The 19,019-nt window shown below is 43.5% G+C and overlaps 3 protein-coding genes across 5 annotated transcripts; all 3 read left to right on the top strand.

Annotated features, from left to right (window-relative positions):
- Window positions 1-897: 897 nt before the first annotated feature.
- On the top strand, window positions 898-6,737 carry LOC136004783 (arylamine N-acetyltransferase, pineal gland isozyme NAT-3). Of its 2 annotated transcripts, none has more exons than XM_065661629.1 (2): window positions 898-1,083; window positions 4,558-6,737. In XM_065661629.1, the coding sequence occupies exon 2, from the start codon at window positions 4,562-4,564 to the stop codon at window positions 5,432-5,434; it is 873 nt and encodes a 290-aa protein (XP_065517701.1). In that variant the 5' UTR covers window positions 898-1,083; window positions 4,558-4,561; the 3' UTR covers window positions 5,435-6,737. The 2 variants fall into 2 exon arrangements, with proteins under 2 accessions (XP_065517701.1, XP_065517700.1); XM_065661628.1 differs by having other exon boundaries at window positions 4,555-6,737.
- Window positions 6,738-8,482: 1,745 nt separating this feature from the next.
- LOC136005483 (arylamine N-acetyltransferase, liver isozyme-like) lies at window positions 8,483-11,491 on the top strand. The gene is made up of 2 exons (XM_065663014.1): window positions 8,483-8,542; window positions 10,585-11,491. The coding sequence occupies exon 2, from the start codon at window positions 10,590-10,592 to the stop codon at window positions 11,475-11,477; it is 888 nt and encodes a 295-aa protein (XP_065519086.1). The 5' UTR covers window positions 8,483-8,542; window positions 10,585-10,589; the 3' UTR covers window positions 11,478-11,491.
- Window positions 11,492-13,295: 1,804 nt separating this feature from the next.
- LOC136005484 (arylamine N-acetyltransferase, pineal gland isozyme NAT-10) lies at window positions 13,296-17,601 on the top strand. Of its 2 annotated transcripts, none has more exons than XM_065663017.1 (2): window positions 13,296-13,372; window positions 15,757-17,601. In XM_065663017.1, exon 2 carries the CDS (start codon window positions 15,762-15,764, stop codon window positions 16,632-16,634), a length of 873 nt encoding a protein of 290 aa, XP_065519089.1. In that variant the 5' UTR covers window positions 13,296-13,372; window positions 15,757-15,761; the 3' UTR covers window positions 16,635-17,601. The 2 variants fall into 2 exon arrangements, with proteins under 2 accessions (XP_065519089.1, XP_065519087.1); XM_065663015.1 differs by lacking the exon at window positions 13,296-13,372 and adding an exon at window positions 15,078-15,149.
- The last annotated feature ends 1,418 nt before the right edge of the window (window positions 17,602-19,019 follow it).

Here is a 19,019-nt window from a genome sequence, read left to right as displayed (position 1 = left end):
AGCCATCCATTGATGGGGTGATAAAGAGCTAGATTTTGATATGGCAGTGGAGCTATGTAATAGGTTATCACAGACATCTCTGTTCAGTCAGATTTATTACCTCTGCTAATTACTCTGATAAATCAGTGTTTGAAGAAAACTTGCATTATTACTGTGAAAACCTGGAACTACCATTAGAGAACTAACAGGAAAGAAACTATCTGTGTGTGAGAGAGAATTAGTAAGACTTAGCTTGGCAAAATACAAGCAAAATTGGTAGACAAAAAAGCCATATGAAACACACCAAAAGGATGGACCCCCCCCCTATGTATTAGCGTTCCATAGTCATTACTTTGCCAGTAGCAGCCTCACCACCACGATATGCTCAGGAGTTACCTGTGGGCAAAAAAACAAAGAAGACGCGCTGCTGTCTCCACATATAATGAATTATATGTGAAATTCACCATAATAAAAAATGCATGTAAATCATAGAGAGGAAATTTAGCAAAGGCAGCGCTGGAGTTCTTGTGTGTGCTGGTTGAGGCAAGGGGGCTGCACGTGCAAATTGCTGCGCTGAAATCTTGCTGGTTTTTAGAAACAGTGCAAAAACCTCCTGCAATTGAACACGTGCAAGATTTCTTCCCCACGTTTTAAAACAAATAGCAACCTAATACCTGGGGGAAAATACACATATATTACCCGAGTGCACTCCGCTACCTACTGAAACAAAGAAATACAGTTTTCCTCACACCCTAAGCTAGCCCCTGCAGAAAGCATGAAACGAATGGCAATGTGAAGTGGCTTCTGCTGTAATAACAACTAGGTTTTGCATGTGTGGAGCCAGTGCTGTTGGTTTTGCTCGCTCTTTACAGCTCTCATGCTCCACCCTTCTGCTTTTCTTCTTTTTTTTTCCCCCAGCTTTTGCAGTCTGACAGAGGCAGACGAAAGGGAGCTGAAGGAAAAGACGTTTCCCTGAAAAGGAGTTGGAGAAGAGTCCTTAAGCCCTGTCTGCACTAGGTCAAGGACAGCCAGCCAAGCCACTGTAGCTTAAAACCATATCCCCCAAGCTCTGGAAGTACACTGGTGGTTGAACTGATTCTCCAGGTAAGTCTGCTTTTTGAAACGCTGAATCTTGGTAGCTGAGTGCTCCCTAACCAGGAAGTTAAATCTGTTTGAAGACAAAGCACAGCAGAAAATGGTGTAACAGCAGAGTGGGGAATGCTCAGCTGCTTGGTGTAATAGGTACGCTGGTTTATTTACTCAGTTATCAGCCTCACGCAGATTGGGCCTTTTTGCCATCTGACTTATTTCAGATACCACAGTTGAAAGGGCCTTATAAACACCTGCAAGAGATGGACAGACAGATAAAAACCCCACACCAACATTTTCCCTTTAAGGAAAGGTTGCTATATGGGTTTTGTCTGGTATGGCAAAGTGAAAGGAAGGAAGAAAGAAACTCGTTTGCTGGGGAAGCTGGTTTAAAGTTCACATGGCAAGAACTAGGTTTCTGCCAAGTTTTTAGAAATGAACAGAGTTGTAGCTCTGGGGATGTGGGGGAAAGCTTGGGAATGAGCCAAAAGCTGAACAAATATAATCCCTTGAATAATCATCTGATAGTGAAACATTTAGGCCTTCTTGTTGGATGTCAGAGACGTGGAGGTGGCCGTAACATAATAGTTAAAGGTATCTGTAATGCTTCTGTCCTAAAGGTTAGAATCATAGATGCACTGTATGGTTTGGGTAGGAAGGTACTTAAAAGCTCATCCACTTCCAACCCTCTGGCATGGGCAGGGACACGTTCCACTAGACCAGCTTGCTCCAAGCCCTGTTCAACCTGGCCTTGAACACTGACAGGGATGGAGCATTCACAGATTCCCTGGGCAACTGTTGTGGTTTAAACCGAACCACAGACCTCGTTCACTCACTCCTCCCCCTTCTTGCCCTCCCCCTGCTCCTGGAGGGACGGAAAGGAGAATCAAAAAGAATGCAACTGCCACGGGTTGAGATAAGAACAGTTTAGTAACTAAGGTATAACACAGATCACTACTGCTACCACCAATAATAATAGTGCTAAGGGAAATAACAAGGGAAGAGAATACAGCACTTCAGCACGAGCCAACAGATAACTCGCCCCACTCCCCCCAGCCGAGTACCGACCGATACCTCGTCCAACCCTGCAGCCCCTAGCCCTTCTGGGTAACTCCCCGTTACACTGGGCATGACGTGCTGTGGTATGGAATACCTCTTCGGCTAGCTGGGGTCAGGTGTCCTGTCTCTGCTTCCTCCCGGCCTCCCCTCCTCCCTGGCAGAGCATGAGGCTCAGAAAGTCCTTGGCCAGACCAAACATTTGAGCAGCAACTGAAAACATCGGCGTTATCAGCTCTCTTCCCAGGCCCAAAAATGAAAACACAGCACTGCACTAGCTACTAAGAAGGAGAAAAATGACTGCTGCTGCTGAACTCAGGACAGCAACCCATTCCAGTGCCTCACCACCCTAACAGGAAAGAACTTCTTCCTTATATCCAATCTAAACTTCCCCTGTTTAAGTTTTAACCCGTTACCCCTTGTCCTGTCACTACAGTCCCTGATGAAGAGTCCCTCCCCAGCATCCTTATAGGCCCCCTTCAGGTACTGGAAGGCTGCTATGAGGTCCCCACGCAGCCTTCTCTTCTCCAGGCTGAACAGCCCCAACTTCCTCAGCCTGTCTTCATACGGGAGGTGCTCCAGTCCCCTGATCATCCTCGTGGCCTCCTCTGGACTTGTTCCAGCAGTTCCATGTCCTTTTTATGTTGAGGACACCAGAACTGCACACAATGCTCCAGGTGAGGTCTCACGAGAGCAGAGTAGAGGGGCAGGATCACCTCCTTCGACCTGCTGGTCATACTCCTTTTGATGCAGCCCAGGATACGGCTGGTTTCTGGGCTGTGAGCGCACACTGAAGCCAGCTCTCCTGACCAGCACCCCCAAGTCCTTCTCTGCAGGGCCGCTCTGAATCTCTTCTCTGCCCAATCTGTAGCTGTGCCTGGGATTGCTCTGACCCAGGTGTAGGACCTTGCACTTGGCATGGTTGAACTTCATAAGGTTGGCATCAGCCCACCTCACAAGCGTGTCCAGGTCCCTCTGGATGGCATCCCTTCCCTCCAGCATATCAACTGGACCACACAGCTTGGTGTCATCGGCAAACTTGCTGAGGGCGCACTCAATCCCACTGTCCATGTCAGCGACGAAGATGTTAAACAAGACCGGTCCCAAGACTGATCCCTGAGGGACACCACTCGTTACTGGTCTCCAGCCGGACATTGAGCCATTGACCACAACTCTTTGCATGCAGCCATCCAGGCAGTTCTTTATCCACCGAGTGGTCCACCTATGAAATTGATGTCTCTCCAATTTAGAGACAAGGATGTCGTGTGGAAGACAAGGGTCATATGGGACAGTTGGAACAGTTGGGCTTTTTCTTATGATTTTACCTTAAGAATCGTATACAGGAACATGAGAACATTTTGGGACCTCTGAGGTCAATAACCTGAACAACATCGCTCCATTTTCAGAGATGTCTGAAGTTTAGCAGTGCCTGGGGAGGAATACCGAAAGTACTTGGCTATTTCAATGTCTCTTCCTTGTTTCCTTACCATCAAGGGCTGGGAGGGTTCAAGCTGCTTTCCACCCCATGCGCTCATGACACACAGCCTTCCACTGAGCCCTTCTCCTGTGCTGGGAAGGGCGATGCCTGGTCCCTCACCCATGGGCAGCCACCCCTGCAGGGGAGACTATGAGTTAAAGGAGCAAACGCATCCCCAAAAAATGATGTTAGAAAATGTGAAGCCCCCTGAAACTTTAAGTTTTGGCTCAAACCTTGGTTTCCTTCTGCTGCAGGGTTGTGATTAGCAGAGCTAGGGAGCTAAGCTGTGATGCAGAGAGGCAGCTCACAACAGATGAAGCAAAAACCTCCCTCTGTGCTGTGTTTCTGCCCTAAAAATCGCCCCACTCTGTGCTCCAGGTCACATCTGCTGCTACCAGCATGGATAGCAGGATCAAGCGAGACCAGCTCGTGCCAGGCTGCCTAAATAATGAAGGAAATACCACTTCAGGACAGATTTATTTCAGATCTAGCTGCAGAGGAGGCTCTGGATTGCTCTGCAAGAGTGGGAGGGTTTGTTTTCTGCTTCTGCTTTGCTGAGTCAAACAGAGAGTAAGGCAGTTCGGATCTGGAGAGGCTCAGTTCCTGTAATTTCCAGTGTGGAAACAGTGCTGCTACTGTTTTTGTTCCTTTCTACAGAGATTTGTAGCTTTGCTGGGCAGGAACTGTACTGGAATGTGCTTAGCACAGCTGGAGCCTTTCATCACAGCTGTAAAAGAAACAATTAAAAATAACATTTGTGCTCGTCAGCAGTGTCCCATTGGCTTCCCTCACTGCTAATACTCACTCAGCTGCCTTTGATGGGGCCATTAGTCAAATCCCGCTCATCTTCTGAGCAGGTCCTCCATAATAATGAGTGCCCCATTACAAGAGATGGCGAAGATCCTTCCATCACTTCTGACACAGCCTGTTATTTTTTTCCACCATTCTCTCAGCAGCATCATGGACATCAAGGAATATTTCACCAGGATTTCTTACCAGGGCTCCTACGATAAGCCAGACCTGGCTACCTTGACGGATATATTCCAGCATCACATCCGAGCGGTCCCTTTTGAAAACCTCAGCATCCACAGTGGGGAAAGCATTGAGCTGGACCTGGAAGCGACTTACAACAAGATAGTGAGGAAAAACCGTGGGGGCTGGTGCATGGAAAACAACCACCTTTTATCTTGGGTCCTGAAAACCCTTGGCTACAATGTCACCCTTCTGGGATCAAAAGTTTATGTCCCGGAGTACGACGCATATGCAGATGAAATCGATCATCTGCTGCTAAAAGTGGAGCTTGATGACAAATCCTTTATTGTGGATGGTGGGTTTGGGATGGCTTACCAGATTTGGCAGCCAATGGAGCTGATTTCAGGGACAGACCAGCCGCAGACTCCTGGTGTCTTTCGCTTCTTGGAGGAGAGTGGGGTCTGGTATCTTGAGAAGGTGAAGAGGAAGCAGTGGGTTCCCAACCAAAGCACCTCCGCCTCCCATAACATAGAAAAAGAAGTTTGCCGTCGGGTTTATCTCTTCACCCTTCAGCCACGGGACATTGAAGAGTTCCGAGCCTGTAATGCCCACCTGCAGACGGCGCCTGACTCGCTGTTTGTGAAAAAGTCTATCTGCAGCCTGCAGACCACGAACGGCATCAGGGCTCTGGTGGGATGGAAATTCACTGAGATTAAGTACAATTACAGGGATAATATGGATCTGGTGGAAATCAGAATCCTCGCAGATGAAGAAATAGAGAAAATATTGAAAGATAAATTCAATATAACACTAGACAAGAAATTTGTACCCATCAATACAAGCAGGTTGTCTCTATTTTAACTCACCGTCTGAATTATAATTCAACTCAACGGCATTACATGCAATCCTCCCCCGTTTCTGAGAAGCTTTTAAAGGTTAAGCTTTCTCTTTCCATCTACACCAGTGTAAGGCAGAACAAGTTAGCGTGAATCTGGAAAAGAAATTTATTTTTACAACTGCTTCTGCCTCGCTTTTTGGTTTGGGCACAAATAATTTCTTCCCAGCTCAATCAAATCACTCCCCTTCTGTATGTGCTTATCTGCAAGCAGACTCTGCTCAACCCCTATTCCTTTCATCTCGTAAAAGCTTTTCTAAATACATGCAGAGTAGCAAGGCAGAGCAGTGGAGCTGCATGTCTCTTTCTTTATTACTTTGTGCTGCCACCTGGGGAAACTATACCCACCTCTTTAAATGAATACCATATTACTTTTGGAATTTAATAGCTGGGAAAACAAAGACATCCAGTGCCAAGTCTACTACAGTTAAGCCATAAGCCAGTCCTTTTTGCTCTTGCATTCACAACACCCTCTCACACACCAGTTGGACAGTCCCATGTATCTGCCACACTGTGCGAATACTTACGGACAGGCTGTTTATGTCCTAAAACTGATGAGAACCATGAGCAGACAATTGTCTGGTGTCAGACTTTACATGACTCCTGTTCCCTCATCATGACTGAAAAGCAGTATTTCTTTGAACTGAAAGCATCTCCCGTGCATTCTGTTTGCTATCACCCAGCAGCAGCCTTCTGGGAGTAAATGCTCCTCTCATAAGACTCCACTCCGAGTGTTACTGCACATTAATTATCATAGATCAACATTTTTTTCTGAATTATTTTTCCTGAATTGTTTTCCTGAAACTCATCTGTTCTACTGAGGATGTGTTTGCAGCGATACCAATTATATCAATATGAGGAGAAATGATGTATCTATCTTAATCAGATACCCAACAGCTACGATTTTTAGTATGAGAAATCACTCAAATGCGATCAGTGATCACTTTGACCTTTGAGAAGATGCTTGAAGTTCCTTTTAGTACAAATTGTGGAAGCATAACAACTACACACTCATGATTAAGAAAATTATATAAGTAAATAACAATTAAATAAAAAGAATTATGAAGTAGAAATATTAAGTTGCTTTTTCCCCAAAATACATGTATTGCATAAAGTAAAAAATGCCATGATTATTTGTATGCACTAATATTTTGAAGCTATGACTTTTAAAATACAGTAACTCACTGCTTCTTTTTACTTTATTATGCAATGTGTGAAGCTTTTTATAACCAGCAATTTATAGTTAATAAAAACTGCTGCTATTCTGCACGTGTCTCGGGTGGCATGGTTGAATGGCAGGTGTCCCTGCCCATGGCAGAGGGTTGGAACTGGATGATGTTAAGGTCCTTTCCAACCATAACTGTTCTGTGATTCTATGATTCTATGGCCAAAATCTACTTCAGAGAGTCATGGTGAGCAAATCCCTGTCTTCCCAGAGTCAAACACATCCATGTGTGCTTGGCTGCATGTGTGCAATAGTCCTGCACAGCAAGTGAGACTTCCCCCTCCTATAGGGAAATGAAATGTTAGCTACTGACCCTGTAGTAGACTGCAGAAGAAAATAAGACTTCTTATAGTGTGGACCAGCAACTTGCAACAGATTGTTAGAGGCAAACAGGGTCCGGCTTGTCTGCAATCTGTATCCTTCTTTGGTCTCCATGTTAGTGGAAGAGCTAAAGGAGTTAAACTCGGTGGGTTTATCCTTGCATGAGCCTGGGGAAGAGCATCAGGAAAGAAGTGAAAGCCCAGCAGGGTCTCGCAGAGGCAGGAAAAAGCCCATGCAGAACCAGAAATGTCCACTGTTTGTGGGAACAGACATGGGAAACACCCAGAAAGGGATGCACCCGTTCTTCTCCCTATGCCTGGGTGTTTCTCATGTTTCGGGTTGTTTTATGGGCTCAGGGAAAGGGTATAGAGTCACAGAATTGTTTAGGCTGGAAAAGACCTCTAGAGATCAGAGAAGGGCATTATGTCCATTGCCCCAGATACTCAGCATGTGAAGGGCAAACAACAACGGGAAAACCCACTTTCCTTTCAGCTTGTTTATCTGGAGCCTCTGCGCCTGCTCTGGTTGCTCTGGCTGTTGCCCGCTTCATGGCACAGCTCGATGCCTCTGGCCCTCCTGCTCAGCACACCCACGGAAGCAGATTTTATTGCTGAGTAATTGAATGAAGCTCTCTGTTGGACATTAAAAACAAGAGGCTTTTCATCTCAGAGTGCAGTGGGTTGCTTTTTCCCTATCACTGACTTTGGAGACAAACACTTAAAGGCATAGGAGGCTCAGGGAGCACAGGGTTCTCCAGGAGCAGCATCCTTGCTGACAAAGGACAGGGCTTCTCTCTGAACCCAAAGGGATTTAGCTAAATGACTTGGCAAATCTGACCTTGTTGCTCTGGGGGTCTGGTATCATTCACAAGGAATAGCTCAGCGCATTGTGATTAAGCCAACACTTTCCCACCAGTAAATCAGTGACATCTTGGCTTGGATGACTATCTTCCTATCTAGGTCACTTCCTATAGGGCTCCAGGCCACACGAGTCTCAACGATGTAAAATCTGCATCAAAATCTGCACCATTGTTTTGCTGCTTCAGCATGGGGTCAACCACTGAGGTGCCCCAGAGACTGACGCACCTGGTTGACCTGTGGGGTTGAGGATGGGGTTACAATTGCTTATAGAAGTTGCTGGATAGACCCATAGCGTAGTTATGGTTTGCACTCCTGAAGGGCTTCAATTCTTAATCAGTAATGTGGGAGGTTAAAATTTATTCAATACTGTAAGCAATTTGGGGACTGGGTCATTTTTAGGCTCTGTTTTCAGCAACCAACGCAATGAATTGCACGACAGGGCTTTCTATGCATATGCCAAAACAAATAAATCAATTAAACCATCAGAATACCAACTATTAGGAAAGAAGAAACCCTTCCTCCTCTTTTCCTCCCCTGCTAGAGGATAGGGCTGTCCTTGCAGGCAATAAAGGCAGCCTGGACCTTTAAAAGCAGCAGTTCCAGGAACAGCTCTTCCTGGGAGCTTTGGAGCAAAGCAGGGCAGCAAGGCTGAGCTCGCTGGCACAGAGGTAAGTGCTTGGGTGTCTGATATTTAACTTTACCCTCCAGCTGCGGGCCAGCCTGTTTGGAAAAGCCCACCCCTGTGGGTCTGCATACCATGTGCTTAGCACTGGAGGCATATTAGCAAAGTATAAATTACAGCAACTCTAGGGCTGACAAGCGTGCGTTGCATTGCAAGGACATTGTCAAAGTGCAAAGATCAGTTGCTGGAGACTTGAACTAACTCCTTTATGCTGAGCCACAGTGTACGAAAAACCCAGCCACGGACTCACAGAGTAGCTTAAAATCAAATGAATGGTATAGGCATGTGCAAGAGGATCCAACCTTGGAAGCCTCTCATGAATTTTAGCAGGGAACTGTTCCTGATATTCAGCCTAATTCTGAAAGGAAACAGTAGTCCCTAGCTATGCTTGCAGACAGGCAGAACCCACACCTGAATGCCACTACCCACCAACCTGCACGAATGCTGAGTGAAGCTCGGCTGTTGCAGGAGCAAAAGCAAACAAGGCTGAGATCCAGACTGAGGCTTAAGATACTTGGCACCTTGGTTTTGGAATACAAACTGTGCCGAGTGAGGGCTTGCTTGCTGCTGCAGCCCCATCACTATTGAGATAGGAACAGTTGTGCAGAGAGAAAAAGCTGTCTGTGGCATGGACATAAGGTCAAACCAATTTCAAGGAGCAAGAAATCATAGAATCATAGAATGGTTTGGATTGGAAAGCACCTTAAGTTTGTTTAGTTCCACCCCCCCCCTTGTCATAGGCAGGGACACCTCACACTAGACCATGTCACCCAAGGCTCTGTCCAACCTGGCTTTGAGGTCTGACAGGGATGGAGTGGTCACAACTTCCCTGGGCAACCCATTCCAGTGCCTCACCATCCTTACAGTAAAGAACTTCTTCCTTATGTCTGACCTAAATCTTACCTCTTTAAGTTCAAACCCATCACCACTTGTCCTATCGCTACAGCCGCTGAGGGGAGAGTCCCTCTCCGGCACCCTTGTAGGAAGCCTGCTATGAGGTCTCAGACGTTCTGGAAATTAATAGAGCCCTTAGCAAATGATGAATGATTCTGAAAACAAGTATTCTTGCATGGAAAAAAAGCAATATTAAATCTAAATTAAAGGCAAAAGAAATCCTTGCAGATACCAGGTGAGTCAGAGGATTAGAAGTGTTACAGGGAACCTTTCACATCTTGGCCATGGAGCCTGTCTGTAGCCAATGACAATCTCTTTTGGCTAATGAAAGAAAAGGGGTTCAGAGACATGAAGATGTAAAATATATCTAATAAATTGAGCTGAAACTAAGGGGTTTCGTTTGTAAAACATGGTAAGAGAAACCGAAAGCTGATGAATATACCTTGAGTGTATTCTTAGTAATTACCCATTCAACCGACCCCTAGGTTACGAAAATCAACGGTTCCTCCCTTCCAACAGCCAGGGTCAAAGCTCTCTCTGAACTCCACAGGGTAACTAAAGAGATTAAGAAAACAACAATCCGCTTCACAGAGAAGCCTGTCTAAAATGGTGACACACTGAGCTGTTAATCCCAGCTAGCTGAAGCCATGAATGTAAAACTTCCCAGCTGAATTACCTGTGGGATAAACAAAGAATTGCTTACCTGTTACAGTAAAAGAAACAGCAAGAAATTGCTGTGACTTTCACGCCGTTACGGTCCAGCAGCTTTTCTGCAAAGCTGTTTTCTACCCTTTTTACCAATTTTTTGTCACGTGGGATCCCCATCCAGGGCCAGAGATTCTATTGTGCCACGTGCCATGTCCTCCCATAGGAAAGACATCCACCTGTGTTGAAGACAACATCTAAGAGAGAGAAAGCGTTATTGTCACCTGCTCCTATCCTCATCTCTCTTTTAATAGAGATGACACAGGCAGATGCAGCCTGCATTTATCCATCAAGGGCACAGGTTTCTTTCAAATCCTCAATGAAACAGCCTAGGCTGCACTTGCAGACTGGTTAACCTATGCTACGGTAATAGGAGTGAGCCCCTTGACAGCCACGCAACGGTAATTGGCTGTTTTTCTACTCACACAGGCAAAATGAACATTCAAGAGTATCTTTCAAGGATTTCTTACAATGGGTCCCATAGGGATGCAGACTTGCAAACCTTAACAGCCGTTTTCCAGCATCACATCCGGGCAATTCCTTTTGAAAACCTCAGCATGCATTGTGGGGAGACCATCGAACTGGATTTACAAGCTACTTACAACAAGATTGTGAGAAAGAAACGTGGTGGATGGTGCCTGGAAACCAATCACCTTTTATTTTGGGCCTTGGAACAATTAGGGTTTGATGTCTGTATTCTCGGAGGAAAGAGTTACGAGCCAGCTGAGAGAGCGTATGTTGCTGAGATGAATCATGTCCTGCTGAAGGTGGTGATCAAGGGAAACTCCTACATAGTAGATGCTGGTTTTGGTGGTGCCTACCAGGCATGGCAGCCATTGATACTGATTTCTGGGAAAGAGCAGCCCCAGACCCCTGGCGTCTTCCGCTTCATGGAAGACAATGGCACCTGGTACTTTGAGAAAGTCAAAAGGAAGCACTACATTCCCGAGCAAAGCGAGCCTGCCACTGGTACTCCAGAAGCAGGGAATATCAGAAAAATGTATACATTCACACTTCAGCCACGACATATAAACGACTTTCAGGAGGTAAACACAAACCTGCAAGTGTCTCCAGATAACATACTGCAGAAGAAGTCAATCTGCAGTCTCCAGACCCCTGAAGGGGTTTATTCCTTAGTTGGATGGACCTTCACTGAGGTGAAGTATAACTACATGGAGGATACGGACCTGGTGCAGATAACAACCCATACAGATGAAGAGGTTGAGAAGATACTGAAAGACAAATTCGGTGTAGTGCTGGAGAACAAACTCACACCAGTAAATGTTCGTGGCTTGCCACCTAATTTAGTGGATACAATTTAATCCTAACTCTGTTCTAAATGGATCCTTATATAGCCAATATAAAAAGTTCCAAATTAACATTAATAGCATTTAATCTGATTCTAAAGTTGAGCTAGTCAGGTGGACACAAAGCTTGGTAAATTTAAGTATATTGCTACTTAACTGCATAGACCAACTGCATGTTTTTTCTTAAGCTACTCCTTTAGAAACTGAGACACCTTACTACCTCTAATTTGCCCATATGGAAATAGACTTTTGACTCCATAGCATCTTGTTCCACCTCTCTGGATTTGCTTTTATTTCAGACATATTTTGTGGCAAAGACAACCAAAATGATATAGAAGGATCAGCTGTGTTACCGTTTTACACAAAAAAACCTCTAATCTCTTTTTTGGTATTATTTCTAATCTTCTCAGCAGAGTTTTAAGAATTTTTCACTTCCTTTAACAGGCTGAAATGAAATTTGAGCTGAATTTGGCTTTCAGAGACTTCATAAAAAAAAACCAAACAGAAGGGTTAAGAGCTTCTCAAAACAAGCCACTATTAGGTGCTGATTAGCTTATGATGAAATCAGTTTAAAGTCTTGAGTCCTATTCCCTTACCAGAAATTGACTTAAAGTGAGCTATTTATGCGAGAGCACTTAAAAAATCCCCAAAGCTCTCTAATTTTTCTGATTCTGATATTTCTGTGTCTCTGAAACAAAATCAACAGAAGACGAGATGATTCAACAGTTCTTAAAAACCAGGCTTTTGGTACCCAAAATGGAAACAATCAAAGTTAGATCAACCTTTGTAAACTATAACCTAAACTTCTGGGGCCTAACTTTCCTCTGATGTCAAGCAGAGACGACAGCACTGCAGATAAAACACTTCGTATTTATTCTAAACAGCATTCTGCACAAAAGCTGCCTGAATGAAGTAATACTGCAGATGAAAAAGAAAACAATGGGAAGTCAGAGCATGCCACTGGTGTGGTTTCACAGCGTGTTATACGTAACACAAAAGCTTTTTACCTTTATGATACTTGTGGCGGGTACCGTATAGGATGTATTATTAAAGAGGGTGACAGGAGAGCATCAGTCCTTGGCCAAGAAAAAGACTTTGATGCTTGTATTAGTCAACCACACAGACTCATTGGGCACCTGAGGTGCCTAAAACTCTCGTGGTTTCCCAGATGCAGTCTGATGCACTCTCAGACTTTCCAAAAGGGACCTCTGACTTCCCACCTCCGTCAGATGAACAGCAGACATGCTTGACAAGGAGAGAGTTAAATAAACAGCTCTGCAGCGCTTTGAAGATGCAGAAGACCAAGTTTCAGAAAGGAAAGGCATTACTTTGTGCAAATTAGTATTTGTCATGGAATTTGTTAAGCGTGGCACCTCCAAAATAACTCCCTGCTGCAGCTGAAGCTCTGAACAGATAGCAAAAACTCCTTTGTGGGCAAAGAAGGGTCATTTTCTGCATCCGTGGAGCATGGGAACATTCAGCCTGCAACACCATGGCAGCGTACTTGCAAGGAAGCAGATGACTGTCCTCCGCCACAATGCGCTGGCTTCTGAAACAACAATAATTTAGTTCTAAAAAGTTACAGAGCCATTTGCAAGTATCTATTGCAGTTATTTTACATGGAAAACAAGTTTTTTCTGGTCTTGACTGGGGGAAACATAAACATCTATTAATAAGAAAGAAACAAAGTTTAATTTGCTCATGGATCAGTGAAGTCCAAAAATGTGCCTCTATGTTGGATGGACTCTGCCCTTTCTCAGCATTTAACATTCAGGAGTAAGGGCCAGCAGAGCTTAGAAGAAGACAACCCTCTCAATTTATACCCACTCCTGACTTTACTGACTGCTGCTTCAGCAATAAACAACCCAGAAGCTGAAGACCTTGATAAATAAATAAGGCTATCTTAAGAGGTAAGTTTATTTTCTTAAAGAAAACGTTGTTTCTTTATGATAATAAAGGTTGTGGGCAATAAGACAAGTAATATTCTCTTTAGGAAAAATATATAGAAATGTGTGGATATAGAGCAAAAATATCATCTGCTAAGCATGGGCTCTTAAAGAGGGTAAATCAGTGATAATGCAGTTTCAATTCTTTAATTTCTTGCTCTTCAGGAGGAGATTCATTTGACTGAGATTCTTTTGTTTAGATACAATAGTAGATACAAATTTAGAACTAGAACCTTTTGTCGGAAGTTATTATCTTAGATTTTTAGCTTTGAAAATATTGCAAATGCAAAGGAAGAAAAAGAGCAACCTAATAGTAGATACTGCTTTATTTGGAATAAAATCACAGTCCTCTAAAAAACAACTTAAAAAATTGCAAACTGGTTGCTGTACCCCAGAAAATCCATGTGCTGATGTATTAGGATAAAGGTAGACAGAAAATGCACTTTAACAGTGGATCTGCTGATAGTGTGCATAGTATTGGTAAGGAATATTTTTGTAAGAGTACCTTCATTTGCACGTTTAGAAATAGTTCTTTAAAGTTCTTCTGCTGATGTTTTTCTTTGCATAAATCACAGCCACATTGGTGGGATTACCTTTTCAGTATCTAGTTTTTCATCTGCTCAAAATTCAAAAGAATAGTAGCTTTTATTTCCTACAGTCAAGATCTAATGCTGATCAATCATATTATGGAGCCTCAGAGAGAAATTATAAATAAGATAAACTCAAAAACCAGCTTTATGTTGGTGTGATTTATTCAGCATTCACAATTTGAGCAGGCAGAATTGGATAGACTTGGATTCTGCAAATCAAAAGAAAAAAGTGCCATGAGTCTTACATTATACTTAACAAATATTACATTGAGAATATCCTCCAACAATACACTTAAGTTTCACTGGAAGATCAATTCCTCTCTGTAGAAAGGTTTTTGATGGGGCTCTCTATCACCTTTGTACAGCTGCTTCTATACCGTGCATATGCACATCATGAATCTGAGCCTGAAAATCATCTTGAGAAATTCAAGCTTGCAGTAAACAGTCAGCAGCTCACTACTGAATTTATCTGAATACAAGTCTTCCTGAGTCGCTAATATTAAGTGTCTGAATCTCAGCTTTATGCACCAAAGATTTCCAAGTAGCTTTGCGGGTTGTCTAGAAGTTAAGTATTTGTAGTAACTCTAGACTGTTGAACCACTTAGTGTCATCTTTGTGAAGGTTCCAGCCTTCAAAACCTTTTGTGCCCAGCTCCATATCCAAGCAGACAATCCACAGTGTGTTTTACAAACAGCATCAGATACCTACAATGCATCCAACTCATAACTGTGGCCAGCAGTGACGGGCCATTGCGAAAGCCAGATGACTATATGTGACTTGCTAGGCATTAGAAGGTAAAAAGTAAGTTCAGTACTTTCTCAAGCAGCGATCTTGCTCATGAGGAGTCCTATCAAGACAGTGCACTGCTGGAGGCAGGATAGACAGCGATGCACTGTATGAGGCTCCGGCAATTCTCAGTTATGCCTGAAAAGGAAGGAGTTTTGAGAAAGGCCAGGGCTAGAGAGATGTAAAGCAGTTTCTGCTCATTTTCAGGACACCCTGTGAGACGCAGGGCACAGTGGATAATAGAGATGTGCTCTTTGTCTTTTAGGTCACTCACCTCCTTTCAGATTAATTATTCCAACACCAAAATGAGTTTGTGCAACACTCAGAGCAGCCAAGAGACTCGGTGGTCTGTGACTTTTGCGAAGGTCAGAGGGTTTTTTCAGTTATAATTATCTGAATAAAACTCGACACTTTACAAAATGTGCAGGGAGTATCATTCTCGCTTTTTGTAACTGGAGAAAGAGTGATAGGTACCGAATAAGCAATTCATTTACCATCAGTGAATCAGTAGCAGGCTCATGAAAAGAACATGTGAATCCTGTCTCAAATTATCCTCCCCCTGACTGGCAGATAACACTGCTTCCCCCATTGACACTCCTTTCACTGAACAGTGGATTTAGACTGATTTTCATGAACCCTCCTGAACACTCCCTAGTGTGATCTTACATTTCTTCTCAACCCCTCTGTTACAATGCAAATGCAGCAAATCCCCATTTTGTAGCATAGCAAGCTGAAACTGCATCAGCTCCTTGCCATGGGAACGACTCGAAGACAAACAGCAAACCCTCATATGTGCTGCTTTTCTTGCTGGGGGAAGCGTTTGATATGAATACTTGTTACCCTTAAAAACTGCCCCATTGAGGTTCAGTACATTAAAGCATCTTTGCTGGCAGCAGCTTGGGCAGTTTTTCACAGCATCATACATCACTGATGTAAAGAAACAAAACCAAAAACCAATTCCTTCTTTTACAGGTGACATGAACCTTGAAGAGTATTTTGCAAGAACTGGCTATAAAGGTTCCCTTGAAAAACAAGATTTGGAAACCTTAACTGATATATTCCAGCATCACATCCGTGCTGTTCCCTTTGAAAACCTCAGCATCCATTGTGGGGAGAAAATTACTTTGGAGTTGGAGCATGTGTATAACAAAATTGTGCGAAGGAAGCGTGGTGGCTGGTGCATGGAAAACAACCAGCTATTGGGCTGGGTCCTGAAACATCTGGGGTACGACACCAGCTTTTTGGGAGCGTATGTGTTCCACCCACACCAAAACGCGTATGCCACCCTCATGACCCATCTCCTTGTAAAAGTAGTTATTGATGGCAAAGCCTATATTGTTGATGGAGGCTTTGGTGTATCCTATCAGATGTGGCAGCCGATGGAGCTGGTGTCAGGAAAAGACCAGCCCCAGGCTCCTGGTGTCTTTCGTTTCACAGAGAAAAATGCCATCTGGTACCTTGAGAAAATGAGACGGAAACAATATATCCCAAATCAAAACTCCTCTAACTCCGATCTCCTGGAGAAAAAAGACTGTCGGAAAGTTTACATGTTCAGCCTCGAGCCACGGACAGTGGAAGATTTCCGTTTCCAGTGCACGTACCTTCAGACCTCTCCAGACTCCCTCTTTACGAAGAAGTCCATCTGCACCCTCCAGACCACTGATGGCTTTCGAGCGCTAATTGGGTGGACACTCACTGAGACCACATACAACTACAAGGAAAATATGGATCTGGTGGAATTTGTAACTCTTGAAGGTGAAGAAGTGGAAAAAACCCTCAAAGAGAAATTCAACATAACCCTCGACAGGAAACTTGTCCCAGTTAATGTCAAAGGATTTTACACAATCTAGGTGACCAGGAAAACCTACACTAATGCTATGTATATACAATACCTCCCACTGTCTGCGCAATCACTACTGAAAATCATGGGATTCTTTGCAGGCAATTGGAGGAATAATACATTAATATGAGATTAAAGTGAATTTTGCTCTGGGAAGAATCAGTCAGGTAGATTAAAAAAAAAAAAAAAAAAGAAAATCTTAAGTCAGGTAGTCAGGAATTATCTGTTGTGAGATGACTGCATTCAAGTTTAGGCGCAAATGCAGGATCTAATTTGAATTTGCTTATAAACTTGAGTGAGAAATATGTCCGGGGAATTTTGGAGTGCCTATAGCACATAAATAGGACTATGGATTATTAATTGTGATATGCTGCCAACACATTTTCTACGGTTATTATAGGGAGAAAAGTAATCTGTGACCATTTAGACAATGAAGGACACATTTAGAACTTCACTTTTCACAGGATCTAACGACTTGCAGCTCATCTCACTTCTCTACCTTTAATATAAGTAAAACAATGTCATCCTTGAAAGGATCGTTAGGAGCCATAATTCTTTCACCATCACCCTTAGACAAAACATAGTACAAAATGAAAATTACCATCATGTGCATTCCTTTCACCATAACTGCAGTAAACTGCCCAAAGTAATTTTTGGTATATACGTATTTTTCTGGTGATGAAAAGTGAATATACTGCAGCATTATTCTGGCTGATGGGCTCTAAGGAGACACCTATAAGCTCTGCTTCTGACAAGTAATCATCCTTTAAGGATGAACAAGGCTTAAATGTCATAACCAGCTTAGATTTACCTCTGCCTCAAAGGGGTGGAAAATCGGTATTTTTAGCATTGCAAGTTATTTGTACAAAGAAAGTAGTACAGTGAAGCTAACCCCACTATACTGTTAATTTTGCCCTCCTTGTGTATAACAAACATGGGAGTTCATGCAGGTATCCTGAATGAGTACCACTTGGCACACATGCATTCATGTCACAAGTGAGTTAATTCAGCTGTATCAAAGTGAAAAAAGTCAAGACAACCAAATCTAAAGGAACCCCCTTCTTTAGAATCATTTCACAATCACATTTCCCCATTTATAAAAGCCTGTTGTTCCTCCTACCCTGCTGCTCTGCAAAAAGCTCAATCAAGGGAAACATTCTCAAATGCATTAAAATTAGCAGAAAAACTGAAAAACACTCTTTCTCCCTAATCTACAATAATCCTTAGTATTGGTCAAATGTTAATTTGTCCTACTGATACGTTTTTGTTCAAAGACATCATGTGATCATGAATATCACAAATGCTGTAACTTCATACCTGAAAACAAATAAAGAGAAGTAAAAACATGAAGGAGTTGCTTTAAGTACAGAGTCCCTAACTGCTTGACTGCTGCACACACCATTTGCTAAGTAAATGAGGTCTGTTCAATCATGCTATCAATCTACTGGCTAACACTTCCCACCACAAACTTCTTGAGCCAAACAGGACAATATTGAACAAATCTGACAGTGGTGTTGGAGAAGGTAAGTTCCTACAGGTTCCTGGATAAAGAGCTTGTAGGCTGAGGAAGAAGATGATGACCAAAGAGAAGGCACAGTGGTGGGCATGGCAACCAACAGCTCTGGGCTAGTTGTAGTGAGCGTCAGCTCTTTCCTGTTATCAGCCGTGGTGGCAGCTAATGGCTTGAGACCTCATGTACTTGCACAGGGACAACAAACCAAAAGCCAAGCAAGAGGTAACAGGGAGCAATGGAAGCTCAGAGGTGTGAACATAGTTCCTCTATGGAGCTAAGGACTTCAATCTGTAATTTGTGTCCATATTATCCTCATACTCCTACTAATGTACAATTTTAGCCCTTTCTAAATGACTGATCAAAACAAGGTGGACCCTGAGATCCCAAGGAACATTACAAGCTTCAAAACACTCACCAACTCCGTTCCAGTTGATGGCAATTCACCAAGGTTACCAAACCATATAGAATGATAGAATAGAATCACAGAATAGTTAGGGTTGGAAAGGACCCTAAGATCATCAAGTTCCAACCCCCCTGCCATGGGCAGGGACAGCTCACACTAGACCATGTCACCCAAGGCTCTGCCCAACCTGGCCTTGAGCACCACCAGGGATGGAACATCCACAGTCTCCCTTGCCAACCCATTACAATGCCTCACCACCCTTACAGTAAAGAACTTCTTCCTTATATCCAATCTAAACTTCCCCTGTTTAAATTTTAACCCGTTACCCCTTGTCCTGTCACTACAGTCTCTAATGAAGAGTCCATCCCCAGCATCCTTAGAGGCCCCCATCAGATACTGGAAGGCTGCTCTGAGGTCTCCACGCAGCCTTCTCTTCTCCAGGCTGAACAGCCCCAACTTTCTCAGCCTGTCTTCATATG

This window comes from Lathamus discolor, chromosome Z (assembly GCF_037157495.1).
Source record: "Lathamus discolor isolate bLatDis1 chromosome Z, bLatDis1.hap1, whole genome shotgun sequence".
Lineage (NCBI taxonomy): Eukaryota > Metazoa > Chordata > Aves > Psittaciformes > Psittacidae > Lathamus > Lathamus discolor.
The sequence above is the reverse complement of the archived record's forward strand: the minus strand, read 5'-3'. Positions and strand labels throughout refer to the sequence as shown.

Coding starts and splice junctions, on each gene's coding strand:
- LOC136004783 (XM_065661629.1), top strand. CDS start 4,562: ATGGACATCAAGGAATATTTCACCAGGATTTCTTACCAGGGCTCCTAC.
- LOC136005483 (XM_065663014.1), top strand. CDS start 10,590: ATGAACATTCAAGAGTATCTTTCAAGGATTTCTTACAATGGGTCCCAT.
- LOC136005484 (XM_065663017.1), top strand. CDS start 15,762: ATGAACCTTGAAGAGTATTTTGCAAGAACTGGCTATAAAGGTTCCCTT.